The 26116-nt window shown below is 39.8% G+C and overlaps 1 protein-coding gene across 2 annotated transcripts in view; it reads right to left on the bottom strand.

Annotated features, from left to right (window-relative positions):
- The window catches only part of ttc39a (tetratricopeptide repeat domain 39A), an 83725-nt gene extending 71568 nt beyond the window's left edge, over positions 1-12157 (bottom strand). For both annotated transcript variants that reach the window (XM_080195482.1, XM_080195483.1), the window contains exon 1: positions 11633-12157. In XM_080195482.1, coding sequence (XP_080051608.1) covers positions 11633-11691 — 59 coding nt within the window. In that variant the 5' untranslated portion in view covers positions 11692-12157. The remainder of the gene's footprint in view (positions 1-11632) is intronic.
- Positions 12158-26116: the final 13959 nt, after the last annotated feature.

The raw sequence follows: 26116 nt of genomic DNA, 5'->3' as shown, positions 1-26116 counted from the left end.
GGCAGCAAATACCTAGGAATACCACCAACTCCAAGTTTCCCTCCAAGTCACACATCATCCAGACTTGGAACTATATTGCTGTCCCTTTGCTGTCACTGGGTCAAAATGCTGGAATTCCCTCCCTAACAGCACACCACATTGACTGCAGCAGTTCAAGACAGCAGCTCACCATCATCTGCTTTAGACTAAACATGCATGGGCAAAAAATGCTGGACTTGCCAATGACAATGTGGTCTTCTTGAATACATTTGATAAAGTCCATCATTGGAGATTTTTAGCTGAAGCTGAACTCATGGATTTGAAGGCAAATTATTGACATTAGGAAAATGGCTAAATGTGAAGAGACAGACTAGAGACAATAAACAGGGATTCTAATTGGCAGAATGTAACTAGTAGTGTCCCACAAATATCTGTGTTGAAGCCTCAGCTATTCACCACATGAATGTGATGATGTAATATAAAGCCGAATATGAAAATTTGATGATATGAAGATAGCTGGTACTGTAAGCAGTGTAGATGGCAGTATAAAATTACAAAGAGAAATTGTTTGATTAATTGAATTGGCAGAACTGTGATACATAGATTTCAATAAAGGCAAATGTGAGATCATCCACTTTTGACCTAAAAAGGATAGATCAGGGTACTTTATAAATGGTGAAAAGATAGAAATGATGAAGAACCAAAAAGACTTGGAGGTCTAAATATATAAATCATTAAATATTTGGATCAGATACAGATAATAAGTTAATGGACTGTTGGTCCTTTGGGGATACAGTGATGTATTGTCACTGGACTAGCAATCCAGATACCCAGGGTAATTCTCTGGGGACCCTGGTTCCAATCCCACTATGGCAGATGCTGAACTTTGAATTCAATAAAAATCTGGAATTAAATGACTAATAACAGCCATAATCCATTGTTAATCATCATAAAAACCCATCAGGATCACCAATATCCTTTAGGGAAAGAAATCTGCCCTTCTTACCTGGTCTGGCCTACATGTGACTCCAGTCCCACAGCAATGTGGTTGTCTCTTAACTGCCCTCAGGAATGGGCAATAAATGCTGGCCCAACCAGTGACGCCCAAATCCCGTGAATGAATGAAGAAAATGTGTATGATTCAAATACAAGCAACAAGAAGGTTTGCTCCAGACATACAAAGCGCTGGGTGGATTACACTTAGAATACTATTAGCATTTCTCAGAACTAAATCTTAGGAAAGGGGAAATGCAGGTTTATCAGAATGATCCCCTGATTCTAAGGTTTAAATTACAGGGAGATATTAGACCAATTAGGGTATCAGTTCCTGGAAGTTTAAGGGGTGATCTGATGAAAATTTTTAAGATATTAAACGGAATAGATAGAACCATAGAAAACAGGAGAAGGAGGAGGCCATTCAGCTCTTCAAGTCTGCTCCACCATTCATTACGACCATGGTTGATCAAACTCAATGGCTTGATTCTATCTTTCTTCCCGCCCTTGTGATCTTTTGATCCCCATTCACCCCAAGAGCTATATCTAACTCCTTCTTGAAAACATACAATGCTTTCGTCTCAACTGCCTACTGTGGTTGTGAATTTCAGAGGCTTACCACCCGCTGGGTGAAGAAATTTCTCCTCATCTCAATCCCAAAGGTTTACCCCTTATAGTTAAACTATGGTCCCTGATTCTGGGCTCCCCCACCATTGGGAACATCCTTCCTGCATCCACAATGAATGGCCCTGTTAGAATTTTATGTTTCTATGAGGTCCCTCCTCATTCTTCTGAACTTCAGCGAATATAATCCTAACTGACTCAATCTCTCTTCATGCATCAATCCCACCATCCCAGGAATCAGTAAGATAGGAGAAACCATTTCCATTGGTTTGAGGTCCAGGAATAGGAAGCATTGTTGAAATATTGGAGCCAAACACAGTTTTAAATTTAACAATTGATCCAGCTGTTGCTGTCTGCAGAAAAATTGAGATTGAAAGATTTTTGTCATCAAAGATATGGAAGAATGGGAGGAAGAGGTGGGTATGTGGAATTAGATCACATATTAGCCACAATTTCACTGAAGGGGGAAGAACAGGCTCAATGGATTAAAAAGCCTATTCTTGTTTCTAAACTGGCATTGCAGTTGAGATCTCATTCTGGTGACTTTAGCACCTCAAGCAACTGGAGGGAAATGTTCCCAATGTACATTTGGAGCAAAAAACTTGACTATGATGATTTTAAGAAATCAGTTTAAATTTTTGAATAGCTTAGTCCTATCTAATTTATATTACATTCCAACTTTAAAAACTGACAAATAGCTTTGATATGGGTAAACAACTAGCAATAACTAGCAGCTCTGACGAAGGGTCATCCAGACTGGAAACATTTAGCTCTATTCTCTCTCCACAGGTGCTGTCTGGCCTGCTGAGTTTTTCCAGCATTTTCTGTTTTTGTAGCAATAAACAACTCAAATGATAGTTGAAAAGTGCAGAGGAAAATGGGCTTGCTGAGTTTAGAAGCAGGTACTTCTAACTTGCCATCACATGTACCAGATGGGAAAAGGCAAAATGAGGTTATGAAGCTAGACAATCCTTTGGAGAAACATCAGTGCTGAAGGTACAAAATTCAGACTTCAGGGAGGTTTGAGGTTATAGTCAGCATTTTAGATTTATTTGTGGGATTTGGGTGTTGCTGTCAATGCCCATCCCTAATTGCCTTTGATACAATGATGATGAACCAGCTTGTTGCATTGCTGCTGCCTATGTCGCCTAGGTACACCCACAGTATTGATAGGTATGGAATTCCAGGATTTTAACCCAGCCACAGTGAAAGAAAGACAATATAGCTCCAAGTCAGGGGATGATGTGTGACATGGAGAGAAATTGCAGGTGATAGTGTTGTCATTCATGTATCTGCTGCCGTTGCTCTTCTAGGCAGTAGATGTTGCAGGTTTGGAAGTTTCTGTTAAAGAAGTGCATTTTGTAGATGCTACACATATGATTGGATGGGTGCCAATCAAGCACACTGCTGTCTACTGGAGGGTGTTGACCTTTTTGGGTATTGTTGAGGCTGCACTCAGCTCAGAAAGTGGAGACCCTTGACTTGTGCCTTGTAGATGCAAGAAAGGATCACAACTATCTTCCTTTGTGCTAGATAACATCCAACCTGTGGAGATTTCTCCCTCTGTCCCTACTGACTTCAATTTTACTAGCGTTGTTTAATGCTACACTCAGATAAATGTTGTCTTCATGTCACGGACAGCCTTCTTTACCTCAGCTGTGGGTTTAATTTTTTTTTGCCCACACACAGCCCTGGCATGACAAAGACTGAGCACCAGTAAGTAGGTCACTTCTGAATAAGTGCCACTTGATAGCACTGTCAACAACAACTTTCACCACCTTGCTGATTATTGGAAGTAGACTAATAAACAAGTAATTGGTCACACTGGGTTTGTTCTGCTTTTTGAGGACATGGAATATCTGAGCAATCTTCTATTTTGTTCACTAGGCAACAATGATGTAGTTGTATTGGAACGACTTGAGTTATGAAGCATAACTCTTCCATAAAATGATACAGATATTAAGAGGACCCATAGCTTTCACGGTAACCAGTGTACTCATCCATTTCTTGATATCAGGAGGACTGATTTGAATTTGCTGAAAACCGACATCTGTGATGGTGAGGACTTCAGGAGGAGGCCAAGATGACACTTGGCACTTCTGGGCTGAAGATAGTTGAAAAGACTTCAGCCTTGTCTTTTTTTCAATGATATACTGTATCTGCCATCATTGAGAATTGTGATGCTGGGTGTAGCCTCCACAACATTAGTTGTTTAATTGTCCACCACCATCATTCATGACTGATTGTGGCATGCATGCAGAGCACTGATTTGGTCTGCTGGTTATGGGATCTCTTTGCTTTACCTATTAGTGTGTCTGCTGTTACCATGCATGTGGTGCTGCATTGTAGCTTCACCAAGTTGACTCCTTATTTTCAGGTACTTCTGTTTCTGTCTTGGGCTGGCCTTTCTAGATTCCTCATAAAACAAGGGTTGATCCTATGTCTTAATGGTAATAGCAGAATGAGAAATTTACAGGGCCATCATTGTTACAGATTTGAGAGAATAATATAATTCTGCCTCTGAAACCAAACTAATTTATTCAGCCCATTTAATGATTTAAGGAAGCAAATTTTAGAGAGTTTAATACAACTTTGCAGAATTCAGTTTCTTTACTAGAATTTAACATCGGATAAAGGTGCCCAACTGAAACCTAAAGAAACTAAAGCAAAATACTGCAGATGCTGAAAATCTAAAATAAAAACTGAAAATGCTGTAAATACGTAGTACGTCTGACAGCATATGTGGAGAAAAATAACAGTCAATGTTTCAGGTCTGTGGCCCTTTCAATGGTCATCTAAGAAAAGCATGCTTGGTGATAGGTCTAATTTGTTTACAGTAACAAACTCCTGTATAACTGTGCAAATGTATAAAAAAAGAAGTGACAACATATCCACAAACGCCAGGTGCTGAGTGAATCTCAGTCTGTGTCCCAACATGTTCATGGAGCCACATCTCATTTCTGCACCACCCACAGTGTGGTCTCTACTGTAACAACCTATTCCACTCGCAGTATAGCTCATGTTATTAAGTTAAAAGAGAAAGGCAGTCATATTACCCACCTTTCTTATTAACCACTGGTTTGCAACGATAGACATGTCATCCTAAATAATCGTACACATTCCTGTGGACTTCGCTGACTCAAAACTCATCTTCCAGGTGACTTTGCCTGTCTGTCTGGAAAACATTCTGGAATGTGAACTGATTACCTCTAGGGTTTGAATGCTGATTGATAGCTTAACATGCAAAAGATTGATGCGCATGTTAATAGGTTAAGAAGCAGATATGATTATTTATCAGTACTTATTCACAGAATCTGGGTAGTAATTATAATTATTAGTGCAAAAAGAAACTTAAAAAATTCTTCAGCCTCTCAACGACAAAACAGATGTTTTTCCGAAAATGTTTTTTTTTGAGTTCTCAATTGCTCTCAAGAATGATTTTTTTTAGATCTCCCATGATGTTCATTATGGTGAGCTTTGAATCTCTCATTATCCAGGACCTTCCACAAAGCCACAGTTATTGTGGGATTGCCATTCTGCTCAGACAGTTGCACGCCGAGATGGTGCTATGCATGTCTTGCCAGGTCTTCCTCACTCAGCTTTTCCAGAATTGAGGAGTGCACTGTCTATTGGAGAACTCTGTCACAGCAGGGTGAGGCAGGGCAAACCCTCTGTTATGACACTAGGTGCCACATGGTAAGTTTAAATGTCCAGTGTGAATCGGCAAATGGGTAAGTGGATGAAGGAGTGATGGGTGAGGAGGCTGGTGGGTAGGAGGACTATTCACATCAGTTTGGGCAGAGTGGTCAGGTCAGCCTTGAAATCTCTCTGCCCAGTGATTTTATTTTTGTACATGATGCCACGGATGATCTTTTGCCCATTTTCTTTTTCCCCCTTCAATCTCCACCATTACTTCTCCCATCTCGCTACGTACACGTTTACCCTGTCTTCTGTCTGTCTCTCTCTCTCTCATATCCTCAAATCACAACTTCTTTCCATACTCCAATGAATGTTTTCACCAAAAATAACTACAAGTTTGCATAAAATATATTTAAATGGTTAATTTGGCCAAAGAAAAAACAAAGCTGAAGCAATGCCTGCAGCTTGGAGGGACCTGTAGTGCTGGGGGTGGGGGAGAATTGGAGAGAAGGTACAGGGGCTTGTGGAAGTTATATTTATTTTATGTTTATTAGCCAAGTAAGTCAATTGAGAACAAATTTTCATTTACAATGAATTCATTGTGACTGGATCATAGCCCTGTAACGCCCTGCCTAATGGCACTGTAGGATACTTTCGCTACGCAGACTTGAACAGACCAGCAAGGCAGTTTGCCAACACCATCTCAGTGGCAATTAGGGATGGACATCAAATGCTGGCCTTGCTAACAACTTGCACATTCTATGAATGTATAGAGAGAAAATAATGAAGAAGCAGCAGAAGGGACATGAAGAGCCATACATGGGGCAGGCAGCTGGAGACAAAAATAATATATGACTCTATTGACCAGAATAGCCTGGGTGTTCAGGAAATGGCAGAAAGAGAAGAGAAAGCTTTTGGTTGGCTAGTGATGTTTAGTTGAGGTGCTGGAATGGTCAGTAAGGGGAAGATCTGCCAGGTAAATGGACCTTAAACCAGGAATGACTGGTAATACAGAAAAAAAGCAGTGGGACCCAGGTACTTCAAGAGATCCTCAGCAGGAAAACTCTTGGCACCAGGAAAATGGGGGTCACTGCAGAAAGATGTGGTAGGGTTAGGTCCAAGTAAGCTGTAGAAGAACAGAGTATGTAGCACTATCAGCTAAAGTTTTGGGGCCTGCACTGCAAGATGAGTAATGTAAGTACATTGGATTTTAAATAAGCTTGATAGCAACTATTACCCCATCACTACAATTTACACAGACATTACTGAAATGTAAATATTTTACAGATATTAGGCCATGGGAACACTATCTTTGAATTCCCTTTTCCTCTCTAACTAATGTAAACACTGATTTTCTCATGTGTCACTGGTACCCCGAAGGTTAAAATGCTACCTGCAACGGTTGTAGGTTAACTTCCTATTTGCCTCACAATGCTGGACCTGACAACAAGTGTTAGTGCAAAAACATTACTATTCTGTACAAATGAAATCTTCTAGGAACCACTTTAATGGGTTGCTTCTCACCATTTCTAGCATAGTCTTGCAAGTCTTAAAATTCAGTGAATTTCAGTAATGCAAATAATGCAATCACAGCAAATCCATTACTAGCATCTTGTAGGATCTTTGTTGTGAAAATTCACAATCTTATTCAATTTGCATCTAGCTGCAAACATTTGGACCACATTAAGCAGGAATTATTTTGGGGTCTGTTAATGCAGATATCTACTGCTTGTTCAGTGCACAGCCCAAGGGCCTGTGTGCCGAACCTTCTTTCTGAAATGCACTCATTGGCCCCTTGACAAAGAAAAAAAATGGAAATGTGGCCCCCTTAAGCAAAAGGATTGAACAAACCTGGATTAGAAGCACACCCAAATTCACACAATGGGACATGGGTGTCTGATTCTCAACACAAGTCAGAAAAATATTTGGTTTCCGATGTTGTTTTGTCCGGGTAAATTGCTGCCAATAGAAAATCAGTGTTTCACAGACGAATCTGTTGTTATCGCCACCAGGTTCACATCAATTTAAAAAAAAGGCTTGCATTTATATAGCATCTTTAATGGGTTCAGGGCATCCCAGAAAATTTTATACCCAATGAAGTACTTTTGCAGTGTAGTCACTGTTAAAATTTTAGGAAATGTAACTGCCAATTTGTGCACAGCAAGTTCCCATAAACAGAAAGTAATCTGTTTCAGTGATGTTGGTTGAGGCATAAATATTGGCTAGGACACCAGTTCTTTAAAATTGTGCGCATGGCATTTTTTGCTTCCATTACAGAAGACATATTTAGACTGTCCCTTTAATATCTCACCCAAAAAATAGCAACTCCAACACTCCTTCAGCACTGTACTGAAGGGTCAATTTAGATTTTATACTCATTCTCTGGAGTGAAACTTGAATTCAGAACTTTCTGATGCAGAGGGGAAAGTGAGCCTTAGTTGAGACCTGCTGAATTGTGAATATGAAACATACTGTATAGACTCCATCACTCATCACTATCAGGACCTTTCGCTCAAAATTGGACAGATAGTAAGAGTTCCTCTCTCCCTAGTACTATGATGCTCTGGGTCCTTGGGCTTATTGGTCTCCATTTTCCAGATTTGAACTCCTCTTCATGTCTGGTACACACTCTCAATCAGTTTTCTTCCTCATTTTCATTTTAACATCATACCTTCATTGCCCATTAACTCTTCTGTGTGCAATATGTATTCCATTCATTCACCATCAAAATCCTACTGTTTAGGATTCTTTGTACACATCAGCCATGATCTGATTGAATGGCAGCACAGGCTGAGGACATACTGGCTTACTTTATTTCCTACAGAGGAATGCTGAACATGGTGACTTTGAATCAGCTGCATGCTGATTTTGAAGCAGAAATACAGATCACAGGTCTGAACACAAATGATGTGTATGTACTTCATTACTACCTACACAGAGATTACACCCTATGCAAATCAGGTGAAAGAAGGAATTGTTCAATAGAGAGGCAGCCTTGTGGCCTGTCAGCACTTTAAACTATCTTTCCAATTACTACAGATATTTCGGTTTCAAGGATATCCAATGTCTCTTGAAAGTTACTATTAAAATTACTCCCACTATCATGAAAGCTACCATTGAATCAATACGATCTAACAGCTTTACAATAAGGGAGCAGGGGTTAAGTTTGTGTGCAAGATGGTACTAAGTTATCATCTAATAAAAGCATTTCCCTGTTGTCATAAGGATCGTGTAACTTGTCATCTCACTATGTTTACTTTAACTTTGTAAAGCACCCAGCAATCCAATTACAGATTTCACCAACAGAACCTGAAATTAAGTTGGATAGAATATTTTAAACTACGTTATTTCATAGCTTAGGCTAAGGTGAAATACTGATGGTTATATGTCAATTACTTGTGATGCTACCAACTTGGTGATTAATTAAGAATATTGACAATATTATCATTTATTGGCTTAAGTGCAATGTTTCCCATGGCAAATTGGCACCAGTGCATTGATTATGCCTGGTGACAGCAATGCATTTAAACTAATATTTATACCATTAACAGCACTCATAGGATTCTCAGCCCACACCAACTACCATATTGAATCTTTGTGAAATGCACCAGTTTCAGTCCAGTAGATCATTAAATCCTTTGCAATTTGTAATAAGTGAATTGATGCAATACCTTGCAAATTTCTAGTATGAAGATAGAAGCATAATTTCATCAAATCAACATTGAACAGGCTCCCTAGGGGAGCAATAGAAGTAGATGGTATTGCTTCAATAAGTCCAAACATGACAATTTCTTTCAAAAATTGTTATTTTGGGAGAAATTAGTAACGCAGTACATAAGTAATGATACAAAGTTAAGTGTGATATGCTTGGAAGGAAATTGTGACTTTGAACATGTAGTTTCCAAAACTTTCCACCACTGGACCTAAGAGTGTTCCTCACATTATAGGGTGGCACAGTGACAAGCATTGCTGTCTCACAGCGCCACATCAATTCTGGCCTTGGGTCACTGTCTGTGTGGAGTTTGCACATTCTTCCTGTGTCTACATGGGTTTCCTCTGGGTCCCCACAGTCCAAAGGTGTGTGGGTTAGGCTCATTGGCCTTGCTAAATTGCCTCTTGGTGTCAGGGGGACCAGCTAGTGTAAATGCATGGGGCTAGGTGGGATTGTGGTTGGTACAGACTCGATGGGTCAAATGGATTCTACGATTTTATATTTGGGTCTTTTGTTGACAAAATAGTAGACATTCATTGTTATTATTTGTCAAACCTCCATTATTGTTCTATCATGTGACTATCCACATGGTAGATGAAGTAGAAGAGTCCTTAATTTTCCTTTGTCTGAGAATTCCTATGCTGCCATGTTGTGAATCTGTAGGCTTCGTTCAAACAGAAGACTAATGTGTAAAGAATTTCACATCCGTCAGCAGATTTAAAATGCCAGAATCTGATGGATATACATCCTCCCCAGACTCACTGTGTCATTCTGTGTACCCTAGTCATCCATTAGACTGCACAGTAGTATCACCATAACATCTATCAACTTCACCCCTGTCTCGGCTCATCTGCTACTGGAATTCTCATGCTTATCTTTGGTACCTGTAGCCTTGACAATTTTAATGCACTCCATGCCAGCCTCCCACATTCCACTCTCTGTGAATTTATTAGCTAAAACTCTACTGCCCATGTCCTCACGTGCACTAAGACCAGTTTGTTTATTGCACTGTGTTCACCAAACTACCCTGGCACCAAGTTAAGTAGGCCTCATTCTTGTTTACAGGTCGCTCCCGGTCTTGCTCCTTCTTGTCGCTTTAATTTCTTCCAGCCCAGCAACCCTTCAAGATATTTGTGTTCCTCTAATTCTAGTCTCTTGACCATTTCCAATTCTGATTGCTCCATCACTGTCAGCCATGCCTTCAGCTACTTAATCCCTAAACTCTGGAATTTCATCTCATTTTCCTCCTTGAAAACAGTATTAAATCACTACTTTTTTTGTCCAAACATTTGATCAGCTGCTCTAAGATCTCTTACATGGCCCGGTATCCCTGTGAAGTGCCTTGCGATGCACAAATACTTGCTGTAATCCATTATATAATGATGACATATATGTCAAAATTAACCAAAGTATATGATGAGAGGTATTTGGCTGATTCTAACCATGTGATTCTTAGCTAAAAATAAGAGATAAAATGTTTTCGGAACACCTTTATATAATTTTATGATTGAGAACTGAATCTAACTTTCGGAAGTAAAGCAACGTATGAAGGTAATTTAACAATGGGAGTATCTATGGAACAGCCATTGTTAAGCTGCATAAAAAATGAAAAGAAGCACTCAAAACAAAAGGTACTGGAGTAGAAAAACTGACAATTCTAATAACACAAAGAAGGAACTAATAGAGATAAATTGGGAAGAAAAACCAGCAGCTAAAATGGTGAACAAACAATGGGGGAAATTGTTTAACAGGAGGTGACAGGTTTATAAACTAGATCTAATCCTAAAAGAACGAGTGCTGCCAAGCTGAATTTCTTGATCAGTAGGAACATTAAAAACTTAAGCAAGGCATTAACAAATTTAAATCTGATAGAAAATCAAGTGAAGTATAGAAGGGTAGGGAAAAAAGAATCAGATCATAGAACCCTACAGTGCAGAGGGCCATTCAGCCCAACGAATCTGCACTAACAATAATCCCACCCCACACATTTACCCCACTGATCCCTCTAACCTACACATCCCAGGACATTAAGGGGCAATTTTGCGTGGTCAATCAACCTAACCTGCACATCTTTGGACTGTGGGAGGAAATCCAGAGCACCTGGAGGAAACCCACGCAGCCACAGGGAGAGTGTGCAAACTCCACACAGACAGTGACCCAATACAGGAATCAAACCCAGGTTCGTGGAGCTATGAGGCAGCAGTACTAAACACTGTGCCAGCCCTGGGCTAAAGGAAGTATGTACGATAAGTTAACATCAAGTAAATTGTAAAGGAATGTATGAAACAAAAGGTGGTGTAAAATAAGCGAAAGAATAGATTTTTTTTAAAAATGCTCTCGCCTGAAGACAAAGAGGTGACAGACACACACTTTTTGAAAAACAGAAATGTGAATATGGGTACAAAGGACTAGAGGAAACTAAGGAGGATCACTAAAACACAAACACTGGAAAGGTAACATGTCTTGGCTGTTTACATTCCAGAATATCGACGAAATGAGAGCGGAAATAAGAACATTAAAAAACTCGGTTCTTTTACTTTTTTTCCCTGCAATACACAGATAAATTATTTAAGGACCAGTTTTATGTTGAACAAATGCACCTTCATACCGAAGGGGACGCAGTGTGAGCGAACACAGATGTGAGTGATATACTGAGACAAAGCTGAGATTCTGTTCAGTACTAACCTCATGTCAGCCTTACTCTTCTGCTTCCACAGCGATGTGAAGTTCATGAATGCGGACATCGAGTCAGATAGAAGTAGGGTCCAATTTCTCCCAACCGGGATCAGGAAAAAGTTACACCGAGTTGGGGTTTAAAGCTTCGGGTGATTCCTTCCCCGGTGATTCTGTGCCTGAAGTGAGAGCGATGCCAGAAAATGTTGTCTTCATTCCAGAGGCGCGCCACTCCCAGAAGCTGCCTTGCAGCCAGTCAGATCCCACCCTCGCCAAAGGGCCGCGCTAATTCCTTCATTCAGCAGCTGAAAACTTTCCAGACAGAAATCTCTTCTGGATGATCGACTAAATAATTTTTTTAAAGATTCAAAACTCTGAAGAAGTCGGTGCTCCGACCTTGGGACGAAACCAGTTTAATATCCTGCTGGGATTAATAATACGGGAGGATTGTTTTGACTTAAGGCCACAAGGAGTAGTTAGTGCCGCCTTTCAGGGGAAGCTGAATAACTGCCCGAGAGAGAAAGGAATCGTTTACAGGCTTCACTGAAACCAGGTGGGAGGAAGTTAGGTGACGTACAAATATAGGCGTAGACCTGTTGGGCCAAATGGTATGTTCTTGTCCGTATTTGCTTTGTAAAATGTGTCCGACAATGATCAGACATCACGCTTTCATTTTTGTTTGCTGTGCCGTTGATTGACTGTTATATTGAACTTTAAACAAATCCTGCCTTTTAGATGCTGAGGCTGGGTAGACAGACACTTAAACTCAAAAATTTCACAAGAAGTTGAAAACCATTGCCCAAATCCAACAAAGAACAAGTATTAATTATCATAAAATTATCATAGCATCAACCTGAGATTAGTGACAAATCTCTTCACGCTTGTGGCTGAACAGACATTACAGTAATGACTACACTTAAAGAAAGTACTCCACCGGCTATAAAAGTCATTAAAGATACTGTATAAATGCGAGCTCGATCATTCAGTTAGTTGGCGTTGGGTTCGGAGATTCTAACTTTATCTCGTTGTTGGCTGGGTCACAACATTTAAATCGGTTTTACAGTAAACAGTATTTTGGATGACTTATTAAAGGTCTATTTTGTTTCATCAGACGTCACTTGCACTCCAACTGCTGACGATCTCCACCCCAGCAACTGCCCTGCAGCGACCTGACACTGTTTCAGTCCACCATATCAGGGTAGATTTCCTGCTGCCTACTAGTCTTACCAGTTCTGTAATTTTAAAAATAAATCTAAAACTTGTTTGACACAACTAGGGAAATGACGACCTGCTGCTCTTGTGAGGTCATTGAACTTCTTTGTACATTGAAGTCAGGCCCTGGAAACAATACTGTTAGCACTGATTATCATCTCAATCACCCATGTCCAGGCCTATCTATGCAAACTTAAGGATCCTTCCACTCGATCAAACAATTGTCAACTTTTAAAAGTAGTCCATTCCATTAAAGTCAGACTTTAGCATGACATTGTTTGCATTACATACTTCACCAGCCAAACTCCATCTAGGTTTCAGTTAATGTTGCTGTTGAACTGACCGTGGGGTGGTGCGCAGTGATCCATGAGGATACAGCAAGGGCTGCTGTATCATGGGAGTGATGTTCCTGGACCAGCTATTCGGATACCTGGATTAATGATCCAGAGAAATGGTGTCTATGAAACTATCAGAATGTCATAAAAAACATTGGGTTCACAAAAGCCCTTTTGGGAACAAAATCCATCTTTTGCAAAAATTCTGTAGATGCGGGGCTTTTGACAGACAAATCTAGCAACAGCCTGACATGAAAGCAAAATACAGTGGATGCTGAAAATCTGAAATAAAAACAAAAAATGCCAGATTATCTCAGCAACCTGGCTGCATTTGTGGAGAGAGAAAAACACCATTATTGTTTCGAGCCCATGGTATACTTCTACAGAACATCCTGACATAATTACACTCATCAAACCATACCTTTCAACCAACCACTGGTTTTACACCAGAAGTGGTTGCACATTGGTTTAATATTTGGGAGATAGTGGATCTGGGTGTTCTCAACATTGATTCTGGAGCAATGTTCCCCCATATTTCCCTTCATTGTGCATTAATGTGCCATGTGGCTTCTTTAAGATGCCTATTCAGCCACACATGCATATAACTCACAGGGCTCACCTTGAGTGTGGAGTGCTTGTCATTGCATGGTAATTCTGAATTGCTGAACATCCGCCTGATAATTACCATCTACAACCCTCGTATGAATCAGTACAATAAGAGTTGGACAATATCCTAATTATTACTGGGCTAATAAGTGGCAAGTACCATCTCTGCTACACAAGTACTAGGCAGTGAACATCGCCAACGAGAGAGAATCCAAATATCTTCCCTTGACATTCAATGGCTTTATCATCATCATATCCCCTACCATTAACATTCAGAAATCACTGTTGTTCTGAGATCACTGTTGTCCAGAACCTTAACGGCAGGGGAGCTTGCAGGTCATGGTTTTCCCATGTGTCTGCTGTCCTCTTTTTTGATGGTAGTGGTCGTGGGTTTGAAAGATGCATGTTGGTGAGCTCCTGGAGTGGATCTTATAGATAGTACACACTGCTGCTTCATGCATCAGTGGTGGAAGGAGTGAAAGTATGTAGATAGGATGCCAATCAAGTGAGCTGTTTTATCCTGGATTGTGTTAAGCTGATATTGTGCAGTTATTGGAACTGCATTCATCCAGGCAAGCGGAAAGCATCCAACACACTCCTAACTTGTATCTTGTAGATAGTGAGCAGGGCTTGGGGAGTCAGGGGGTGAGTTACTCACCAAGGGGTTCTTAGCCTCTGACCTTTTCTTGTAGCCATAGTATTTACATGGCTACTCCAGTTCAGTTTCTAGTCAGTAGTCATCCTAGGCTGTTGACAATGGGGGATTCAGCAATGGTAATTCCACCGAATGTCAAGGGGTGATGGTTAAATTGTCTCTTGTTGGAGATTGTCATTGCCTGGCACCTTGTGGTGTGAATGTTACTAGTCACTTGTCAGCCCAAGCCTGGATATTGTCCAGGACTTACTGCATTTAGACACGGACTGCTTCAGTATTTGAGGAGTCACGAATGGTGCTGCCCATTGTGCGGTCATCTGCAAACATCCCCATTTCTGACCTTATGATGGAATGAAGACTGTTGGTGATGCAGCTGAAGATGGTTGGGCCTCAAACACTACCAAGGAACTCCTGCAACTGAGATGATTGCCCTCCAGTAAGCACAACCATCTTTCTTTATGCTGGATATGATTCTAACAAGTGGAGGGTTTTCCCTCTATTTTTCATTGACTCCAGTTTTGCTAGGGGTTCTTAATGCCATGCTTGGTCAGATATCAAGTGCAGTCATCCCACTTCACCTTTGGAATTCAGCTCAAGTGCTGTTGAAGAAGTCTTGGTGAGTTGCTGCAGTGCATCTTGTAAATTGTACGCACCTTGCTGATAAAAACTAACCAGCCACCTATATATACTGTGGCTACAAGAGCAGTTCAGAGGTTGGGTATTCTGCAACAAGTAACTCCACTCCTGACTCCCCAAAGCCTTTCTACCATCTAAAAAGTACAAGTGAGACTAATGAAATACTCTCCACTTGTTTGGATGAGTGAAGCTCCAGCAACACTCAGGAAGCTGAACATCAAGTGGGCAAAGTAGCCCACTTGACTGGTTCCCCCCATCCACCATCTAAACATTCACTCCCTCCACCACTGGCACACTGTAGCTGCAGAGTACACCACCTACAAGATACGCTGCAGCAACTTGCCATGGCTTCTTTGAAAGCAACTGCCAAACCCAAAGCACTGCGACATGGAAGAACAAGGTCAGGAGGTTTGTGAGAATATCACCATCTCCAGGTTCCCCTCCAAATCACACACTTTCCAGATTTGGATAGAAACATCACTCCTTCATTGTCAGTGAATCCAAATCCAAATTCCCTACTTAACATCATTGTGGGAGTATCTACACCACAGACTGCAGTGGTTAAGCAAGCTCCTCACCATCTTTCTCAAGAGCAATTAGGGATTGGCAATAAACGCTGGCCTTGCCACACCCATAAGTAAACAAAATAAAAAACAAGATATTAATGGGTAGGGAAAGAGTGTAATGGAGATACAGATCAATGCTATTCCACCTTATACACAATGAATTTTAGTAAATGTATACAGGCTACATGAACCATTGCAAATAATCAATGTTTTTACACAGCAAGTGGTTAAGATCAGGAATGCACTACCTGACAGTTAGTGGAGGTAGATTAAATAATTGCTTTTGAAATAGAATTGGTTAATTACCTGAAGAGAAAAAGTTTAAAGGGTGGGGGGTGCTGGATTTTGCTGCATTGTTCCTGTAGAGTTTTGGCACAGAATCTATGATTTTTCTCAACTGAGTGCATGGAACCTTTCACTCTACCACCAGAAATAATATTCATTTCAAAAGGTTTTCAAATTCTGATAATAATGTCCGGTACCATTCGAAGATGGAAATCAGTTCACTTTGTTGCACATTTGCAATAATTCTGTTTATTTTAACAAACCATCATTAATAATTGATCTCTACAGGTAAACTGTTTAAGGCTGTTACTGCCATACACAGATGAATCACATCACAAGTGACTTTTAATTAATTTAGACATGTGTAAACAGAAAAAACATGTTAGGAAATTAAACATAACACCACTTGTAAAATATGACATACAACCTTCCAATGAAATAGATGAAAAGTTTATTTCTCCAAGGAAATATTTCTATTGCATAGAAGAAAGATTCATCATAAAATCATGAGAAGACTAGGCCACTTAGTCCCTTAAGCCTGTTCCACCATTCAATGAGTTCATAGTTGATCTGATTGATTTGATTATGGTCTTAACGCCATCTTCCCATGAGACTTACGTAACTCTTAAATCTCAGCCTTGAATATATTTAATAACCTAGCTCCCATTGCTCACTGTGAAAGAAGTCCAAAGACTAAAGACACTCTGAGAATATTAATTCCCCTAGTCTTAAATTGTGACACCTAGTTCTGGTTCCCCCACAAGAGGAAATATCATTGCAGCATCTAGTCTGTCAAGTTTGCTCAGAATCTTGTGATTCAGTAAAATCACCTCTCATTCTTCAAAGTTCCAATGAGTAGAGGCCCAAACTTCACAACCTTTTCTCATAAAACATCCCAGGAATCAGAATGGTAAACCTTCTCAGAACTGCTTAGGTAAGTAAGGAGACCGGAACTCTACATAATACATGAGTTGCCATCTCACCAAGGCTGTGTACAGCTGTAGCAAGATGACCTTACTTTCTGTCCACCTTGCAATAAAGGCCAACATTTCATTTGCCTTCCTAATTACCTACTGTACTAGCATGCTAATATTTTGTGATTCATATCCACACATCCATCTGTATTGCAACATTCTGCAACCACTTTCTCTCTCTAATCAAATGTACTATGCTAGCAGGAAAAGATGCTGACCATTTTTTCAGTAAATCACCATAACTATCCCACAACAGGGAACAATTTCTAAACTAAACCCAAATTGTTAGGTAATCTACAGCATTCTGTTGCAACATGTTGACATTATCAAAGGTCTTCATATACAAGCTGTAAGGCATCATTGTGTACTTCAAGGATAAAGACAGGCAAATTGGGCACGCAAGTCCTCAGTTCCCTAAAAGTGGCAACACAGGTATCTAAGGTGCTTTAAAAGGGAAATGGTATGCATGCCTTCATCGGCCAGGGCAAGAATTGGGAAATCATGTTGCAGCTATATAAAACCTTGGTTAGGCCGCATTTGAAGTATTGCGTGCAGTTCTGGTTGCCACATTTAGAAGGATGTGGAAGCTTTGGAGATGGTGAAAAAGAAGTTCACCAGGATGTTGCCTAGTCTCAAGGGTATTGACTATGAGGAGAGGTGGAATAAACTGAGATTGTTTTCACTGGAAAGACAGAGGCTGAGGGGGGATCTGATAGAAGTCTACAAAATTATGAGAGGCATTGACAGGGTGGATAGTCAGAGGTTTTTTCCCAGGGTGCAAGTGTCAGTTACAAGGGGGCTCAGGTTCAAGCTGAGAGGGAGTTTAAGGGAGATGTATGAGGGAAGTTTTTCACACAGTGTGTTGGGTGCCTGGAACCCGCTGCCAGAGGAGGTAGTGGAAGCAGGCACATTAGAAACATTTAAGAGGCCTCTAGATGGGTACATGAATAGGGAGAATAGAGGGGTACAGACCGAGTAAGGGCAGAAAGTTTTTTTTGTAGTTTAGTTAGGGCATCATAATTGGCATGAGTTTTGAGAGCCAAAGGGCCTGTTCCTGTTCTGTACTTTTCTTTGAACTCTTTGAAGACCATCAACACCAAACTTACAACACCTGACATGCCAGAGGTGACATAGCTGTAGAAATTCACCAAACACCAACAATGACAATATGAACTGTTGGGTCTGTGGACATCTATGTCAATCCTGCAATAGACTCTTTAGTCAAGAGAGGACCCACAGGAAATGATGAAATCCTTTATATATTGGATATAAACAACAGCATCTACCATGAATCAACAATTTAAGCTAACCAATTATGACTCTAAATAAATTATTGCAGTGGGATACGAAGGTAGAATGATCTGCAGGGAGAATATAACCACAATCAGTAACAAAATACTATTCAAAGGAAGACCCGGAAAAAGCACAGATTACGACAAAAACATAATGAACAGTTATTTTTGTGTGTATCGATAGACATAGAAGCCAGCATCGAGGCAGCATTTTTTTGTGTATCGACAGTCATAGAAGCCAGCATCGAGGCAGCATTTGACTAAGTACAGTGCCAAGGACACTTAGCCATCCTGCAATGGGAAGACTATTAGCTCTTTATGGATGGACTCAATTAAGATGGAATGAATGAACTCCTTCATCCATATCTATCTTGTGATCTTGAGTTAACAAATTGAAACACTGACCTTCTCTAAAAAGCTTCCTGATATGGATGTAAGAAGATTACAGATTTTTTGGCACATTACCAATTTTAAATAATTCTGAAACATTTACTGAAACTGATAAATTTCTGACTTTTAAAAGAATTGCATCTGTAAAAAGATACAACAACTTTAAAACTAGTGACCAAATAATACATTGATTGCTAACAAAAAAAGAGAGCTGAAAGATAATCTTTTTCTGGTAAAATTCTAAATAGGTCTCATGTGACATTAAGATCACAAGATCTCAATGTGACCTGTGTCGCAGACAAGGGAGTGATTTCGGACAATTTCCATTTTTATTCCACCTCTCGACTGATGGCAAAAAGATGTATTTTTGAGAAAGTGCTTATTTTGAGAAACAGTGACCCCTTGAACACTTTGACTTTCTTACAAATTTAAAACAAAATAAAGGATAAACATTTATTTTTAACAACATTTGAAATGTAAACACAACAAAACCCACTCCACAGTCACATAAGGTACACACGTACAACACAATGATTTCAAAAGATGTAACACGAACTTAGATTACTAAAAGGTTAAAAAAGAAACAGGTCACTTCCTTAAACATTCCTTAAGACAATGGTTGAAACATTGCAGATCTGAAGGATTCTGTCTTGGTTCAAGACAATAGATGTTTGACGTTTCTGGCTTTTTCAGTTGACATTGTTATCAGGTTCTTGTAGTTCAGGTTATAATCCTGCGGGTAAGGTGAATTAGCATCCCCCACTCCCCTGCCGCTTCACTGCCTGAGATGTCTTTCCAAGGTAGGATTTTTTCCTTTTGCTGGATTAAATCTCTCCCTCTGAGACACTGGCTCCAAACTATCTACCCTGGCCTGTACTTGTGAACTAATAAGGCATTTCCTATCATGGGCCAGTTTCAATCATATGACAACAGTTTTGATGTTTATCATTGTCTACACAATGGAAGGTATTTGCTATCTAATTATTATTCCAGTTATAATTAGTTGGCAAAATGACTTTATTTGAAATTCTCTTTTCATGGGGCCAGCAAGCCTGGCAGTCATTGTCATTTTAAATCTCTTCAATTGAAATGAAGAGGCATAGGTAAGGCAATTTGCATTTTAAGTAATTTCTCAGATATATATTCAGATATGTCAGTCCCTGACTGTAAAAAAGCCACAAAAGACAATCATCCATTTTGTTACTGTAAATTGTCCACAGTTAATGCTCCTTTAAAAAGCATCCATCCTCCTAATAAGTTTTATAGGCATATGATATGACCATGACATCTGATAAGATAGGCTATTGAAGAACATAAAATTATTTTAATTTATCCCCACAAGGTTTCAAGGCAATCCCAAAGTGGCCTCACTTTGCAAATTCTTTACAAATTTATACCATATCTAAGCCAAAATAAAATTCTAATTTGTTGAATATTTTGGAATTATGTCAAAAATGTACTATTATTTATAACATACTATTTATAGGAATATAATTTTGAATCTTAATTTTTCAGTTTAAAAACATGTACAAATCAAACGATTACTATGGATCTGCCAGTCTTTGGCTATGATAGGACAAATCCCATGTATTTGCTAGTATCCTCTTCTTCTCCCCAGAGAAGCTGTGTGAGGCACCAGATCTTACCATGTAGAGGAGCCAGAATACAAATCTCCAACAAAAATAAGAATTGAACGTTGGAGGGAAACTTTGAACTTTGGAAAATTGGAGGGTTGCCTGTTATGTTCAAGTACTATTTATCAGTAGTGTCACTTTCTGTCTGCTCTTCAGAATTGAAATGATAGGAAGGTCTTTCTCTCTAGGGCACTGATCATTCAAAAAGATCTCATACTGTTATTTACATCTCTAATCAAATCTCATGCTCAGTGAATTGAGCACTATTTGTAGTTTTCATCATGTTCCCATAAACTGAGGTGGGTCACAGAAGGTAAGAACATTAGGTAGTATTAAAAAATCCATTTTAGATTAAAAATTCAGTTTGTAAGACAGTTGTGAAGGACATAATAGGATTAAACCATTCAACCCTTCAAGCCTGTTCCACCATTTAAAATCGATTATCAATTCATTTACCCCTCTACTGCACGTTCCTTGATAGGTTTAGCTAACAAATATTTATCAATCTAGATCTTGAAACTTTCAGTTGACCTCTTTGCCCAGAAATCCAGATTTCCACTACCCATTTTGTGTGAAGATCTGCTTCCCAATTTCATTCCTAAACAGCCTCTCTCTCATTTTGAGATGAAGCTCTTCTGTGTTCATTCCGCCAAAGGAGATAGTTTCCTCGGATCTACAGCATTGATCCTTTTTATCATTTTACAAAGTATGTTTAGTACGTAAGTCAGGCACAGTCCAAATGACCATAGGCTGGTGACTGGTGGTGATTTATTCTGAGGGTCACCATGCCTCAGGAGAAGGGCAAAACTGAGACGGCAGAGCCTTCATGAATAACCTCAGCCAGTACAATAATTAAACCCAGGCTTTTGGCATCGCTCTGCACCACGAACCACCTGTCCAGTCGACTGAACTAAACTTTTCATCTAGTTTCCCAAAATACCTTAGCCAACTCACTCCTATACCAATGTAATTTGCTTTGTGGGAGTTAAGACCTTAGTTTTGGACTTAACTAAATCACTTTCAAACTCATTATAAAATTATATCAGATGTTTTATGGTAACTCTTGGTTGCTTCTGCTACATGACTATTAATTGATCCTTTCTCTTTGCACAATACTGGATCTAAGTAGGCTGCTCCCCAATCGGTTCCTCTACAAAAGATTTAGAAACTACCTTGAATACATCTTATGAACTTATCCCCCATGCCAATACTACTTAGTGATTATTGTACAAGGACAACAAAATCACTTTTCGGAATCTGATGGCAAGTTTTTTGGAACATACCTAAACACTAAATGGTCTTCATGGGTGGTATAACTGGGGTAGCAAAGATAGTTGAACATCAAGGAACACAGTGGTAAGCAGTGCTGCCACACATGCAAGGGACCTGGTTCAATTCTGTCCTTGGGTGACTGTCTGTGTGGAGTTCGCACATTCTCCCTGCGTCTGCTTGGGTTCCTTCCAAGTGTTTGGTTTCCTCCCACAGTCCAAAGATGTGCAGGCTAGGTTGAGTAGCTATGCTAAATTGCTCTTTAGAGTATCAAGATGTGTAGGTTAGATGGCCTAGCCACGGGAAGTATGTGAGGTTACAGGGATAGGACAGGGGAGAGGGCCTGGGTAAGATACTGTCAGAGAGTTGGTGCAGAGTAGATGGGCCGAATGACCTCCTTCTGCACTGTCGGTATTCTATGAAAGATCTATGAATTCTTTGTATAGCTTTTAATGCCCTTACAGTTCATCTATATTACTACCTTTAGGTCATTATAAATAAGTGAAGATAAGTGAAGGCTGTAAATCTCCGACACACTGATTCCACCAAAACAGAAAGGAATACCGAATAGAAAAAATTAATGTAAATGGAGATAAAAATAACAATGTAGCACATGATGTGTGGCCTATTGATAGGGCATAAAAGCAAGAACATTGCAATATAAAGTTGAGAAGATTACAGTCAATCATATCTCTAATTTTCCTTAAATATTAATTGCTCTCCTTTCTCCTCAAGGCCCTGGTTCATCCTGGGATAAATTTTCATTGCACTCTTCTGCATCTTCTTCAAGTTGCTGAGGCAGGTACTGTTGGCACCAAGTTTGATGGTATCAATATTGGAGTTGTCAGATGCCACATATGCACATTCTGGCAGGTTTGCTAAACAGTGATCAGGAATACTGAGCACTGTCACTAATTAATGCACCCTTGCTGCCACCAGAGCTGAGATCAACCACCTCACGCAGACTACGAGCAGAAGCATAAAAATCTATTAAAAAAATCATAACTTACAAACTGAAAATGGTGGACATAGTTAGGTCAGACAGCATCTGTGAAGACAGAAACAGAGTTAATATTCCTTTTCTTAGAACTGGAACAGGTGAGTGATGTACCAGGTTTCAAGCAAGTATAGAGACAAGAGAAGATTGAAAGGCTAGGGGGAGCTAAAGAGAAGATCTGCGATAGGGTAAAAGACAGAAGATATTAAATCACAGACGCTATGATGGTGCAAGGCAAAAGGGAAAGACAATGGGACAAGGAACAAGTGACATGCTTATAGAAGATGTAAACAGGAAAGAGCAGAAGGGTAGAAGGAAATCAGTATGTAGGAGATCCACAGCCTTCACTTATTTATGATGACCATAATACAGGTAACCTGTGTACAAGAATGCTAAAGCTACAAAAAGAATGTTTAACCATCTTTGCTACTTCAGTTATACCAGCCATGAAAGCCATTTCTTGTCTAGGTATGTTCCAAAAAAACTTGCCACCTGATTCTGGAAAGGAATTTGGTTGTCCATGTACAATAATCACTAAGTAATAATAGTGTGAAGGATAAGTTCACTAAGTGTATATAAGGTAGGTTCCATGTCGAGGAACCAGCTTGGGAGCAGGCTACAAGAGCAGAGAATGCTAGAAAATCTCAGCAGGTCTGACAGCAACTGTGGAGAGAGAGCAGAATCATTCTCTCTACATCGATGCTGTCAGACCTGCTGAGATTTTCCAGCATTTTCTGTTTTTGTTTCTGATTACAGCATCCACAGTAATTTGTTTTTATGTTAGGGAGCAGGCTATTTTGAAGCAAGCATTGCTCATAGAGAAATGATTAATTAATAGTCTTAAGGCAAGAGAGGAGTTACCAATAATATGATTTATAAAAATGAGTTTGCAAGTTATTGTGTTTTGAAACTAACTTTCAATTCCAGATTTTTATTAATTAGCTCCACCAGCTGCCAAAATGAGATTTGAACCCATACAACCACACCACCCCCCCCTCCCTGTGGTATTAGCCAGGGCATCTAGAATGCCTAGTCCACCATGTTATCACTATGTCACGGTCTTCCCATAATAAATGAACATGTTCCACAAATTGGTCACCCAAGCTGCAATTGATCTCCCCAACTCAGAGGAGACTACAATATGAGCAGGGGACAAAGTATATTAAATTGAAAGTAGAACAAGCATAACGCTGTTTTGCCTTTGGAGTCTTGGATGGTAAGGGAGGAGATAAAAGGGCTGTGTTGTACTTGCTACGCTGACTAGGGATGGTGTAATGAGAAGGGGTGGAGACTTTGGTTATTCTCCAATCCTGAGTCATCCCCAATGTTGTTCCATTGTTTAAGAAGGGCAGCAGGAAATTATAGCCAGATGAGCTTTACATCAGTGGTAGGGAAATTATTGGAAAAAATTCTTAGGGACAGGATTTATCTACATTTGGAAACAAACGGACTTATTAGTGAAAGTCAGTATGGTTTCGTGAAGGGGAAGTTGTGTCTCACTAATTTTGAGGTTTTTTGAGGAAGTGATGAAGATGATAGATGAGGGAAAGTCAGTGGATGTTGTATACATGGACTTCATTAAAGCCTTTGACAAAGTACCACATGGTAGACTGATATGAAAGATGAAGTCACATGGCATCAGAGGAGAGCTGGCTAGATGGATACAGAACTAGCTTGGACACAAAAGACAGACGGTAGCAGTAGCGGGGTGCTTTTCTGAATGGAAGACTGTAACTCGTGGTATTCCACAGGAATCAGTTCTGGGACCTTTGTTGTTTGTAGTATATATAAATGATTTGAGGAAAAGCTAGCTGGTCTGATTAGTAAGTTCACATATGACACAAAAATTGGTGGAATTGCAGATAGTGAAAGGATTGTCAGAGAATACAGCAGGATATAGACTGATTGGAGATGTTGGCAGAGAATGGCAGATGGAGTTTAATCCAGACAAATGAGGTAATGCATTTTGGAAGGTTCAATGCATGTAGGGATTATACAGTAAATGGTAGAACCCTTATGAGTATTGACAGATCTTATGAGATCTGGGCATAATGTCCACTGATCACTGAAACTGGCAACACAGATGGATAAGGTAGTCAATAAGGCATACGGCATGCTTGCTTTCATCGGTTGGGGCATTGAGAAAAAAATTGGCACTTATGCTGCAGCTGTACAGAACCTTAGTTAAGCCTTATTTGGAATATTGTGTACAATTCTGGTCACCACACTACCAGAAGGATGTGGATGCTTTGGAAAGGGTACGGAAGAGGTTTACCAGGAATGTTATCTGATCTGGAGGGCATTAGCCATGAGGAAAGGTTGGATAAACTCTGTTTGTTCTCACTGGAACAACGGAAGTTGAGGGGTGACCCGATAGAGGGTTACAGGATTATGAGCTGCATGGATAGAGTGGGATAGTCAGATGCTCTTTCCTTGGGTAGAAAAGTCAAGTACTAGGACACATAAGTTTAAGGTGCATGGGGAAAAGTTCAGAGGAGATGTGCGAGGCATGTTTTTCTTTCACACACAGGGTGGCGAATGTCTGGAATGTGCTGCCCGGGGAGGTGGTGGGAACAGGTACAATAGTGGTATGTAAGGGGCATCTAGACAAATACATGAATAGGATGAGAATGTAAGGATACGGACTTTGTAAGTGTATACAGTTTTAGTTTAGGCAGGCATCATGATTGGTGCAGGCTTGGAGGGCCGAAGGACCTGTTCCTGTGCTGTACTGTTCTTTGTTGTTCTTTGGACCAGGTGTCATTGAGGGAATGGTCCCTTCAGAAAGCTGCAAAGGGAAAATGTTTTTGATGCTGCCATTATCCTGTAAGTGGTAGAAATTGAAGTGACTGATACATTCATTGGGGAAGCTGATTGGGTGGAATTTGAAGACAAGGGAACCCTATTGTGGTTCTGGAAGTGAAGGCAAAAGGTGACAGCAGGACAGCAGAGGAAGTAGTCTGACAAATTTGTAGTATTTTGCTTTCGTATAGATAAATAATGCAGACAGAAAATGCAAATATTATACAGGTAGTAAAATTCATGGCCAAGACTCAAAAGTAAGAATGTTTGCTGGCATATTTTGAGTAATTGGGAAATGTTATCTGGAAATTCGCCAAAAATGTGGTGGGAAAAAGTCATTGGCAGCACGATAAGAGAAACACTACCTTCAAAAACTGGGAAATTCTTGCAGGATAAAATAAATGTCTCCCAATAGGTTACAAGAAAGGTCGGTAGGTTACATGAAAACCAAAGACAAAGAAACTTGTGAGGGACAACAAAGCAACTTTGGAAAAATGTTTACAAAAGACAGAATAGACAGAAGAAAGTGATGGTGTGGCATTGGGAGGTAAAAGGTAATGATTTTGTGGAAAGCAAAAAAATGAATTATTCTAGTCAGACATCTCCAATGCAAATTAACGTCAGGGTGGGTTATCACCAGGAAGGTCATTAGCAGGAAGACAGGTTGCTGTTATTAAGAGATGGGAAGGGCATACATGAACTAAAAAAGTATTTTAATGGGAGGTTTCAGTCAAACAGTAGAAACTGGGAAAATCAGTGTGATTTCCTAACCAACTGTGAATTTGTAAACTTATTCAGATGGTTTAACTGGATTCAGTGCTCTACATTCCAATGGATTCAATG

The sequence above is a fragment of the Carcharhinus amblyrhynchos genome, chromosome 9, assembly GCF_965287045.1.
Source record: "Carcharhinus amblyrhynchos chromosome 9, sCarAmb.v2.hapA, whole genome shotgun sequence".
NCBI classification, from domain to species: domain Eukaryota; kingdom Metazoa; phylum Chordata; class Chondrichthyes; order Carcharhiniformes; family Carcharhinidae; genus Carcharhinus; species Carcharhinus amblyrhynchos.
This window is presented reverse-complemented; position numbering and strand designations above follow the sequence as displayed.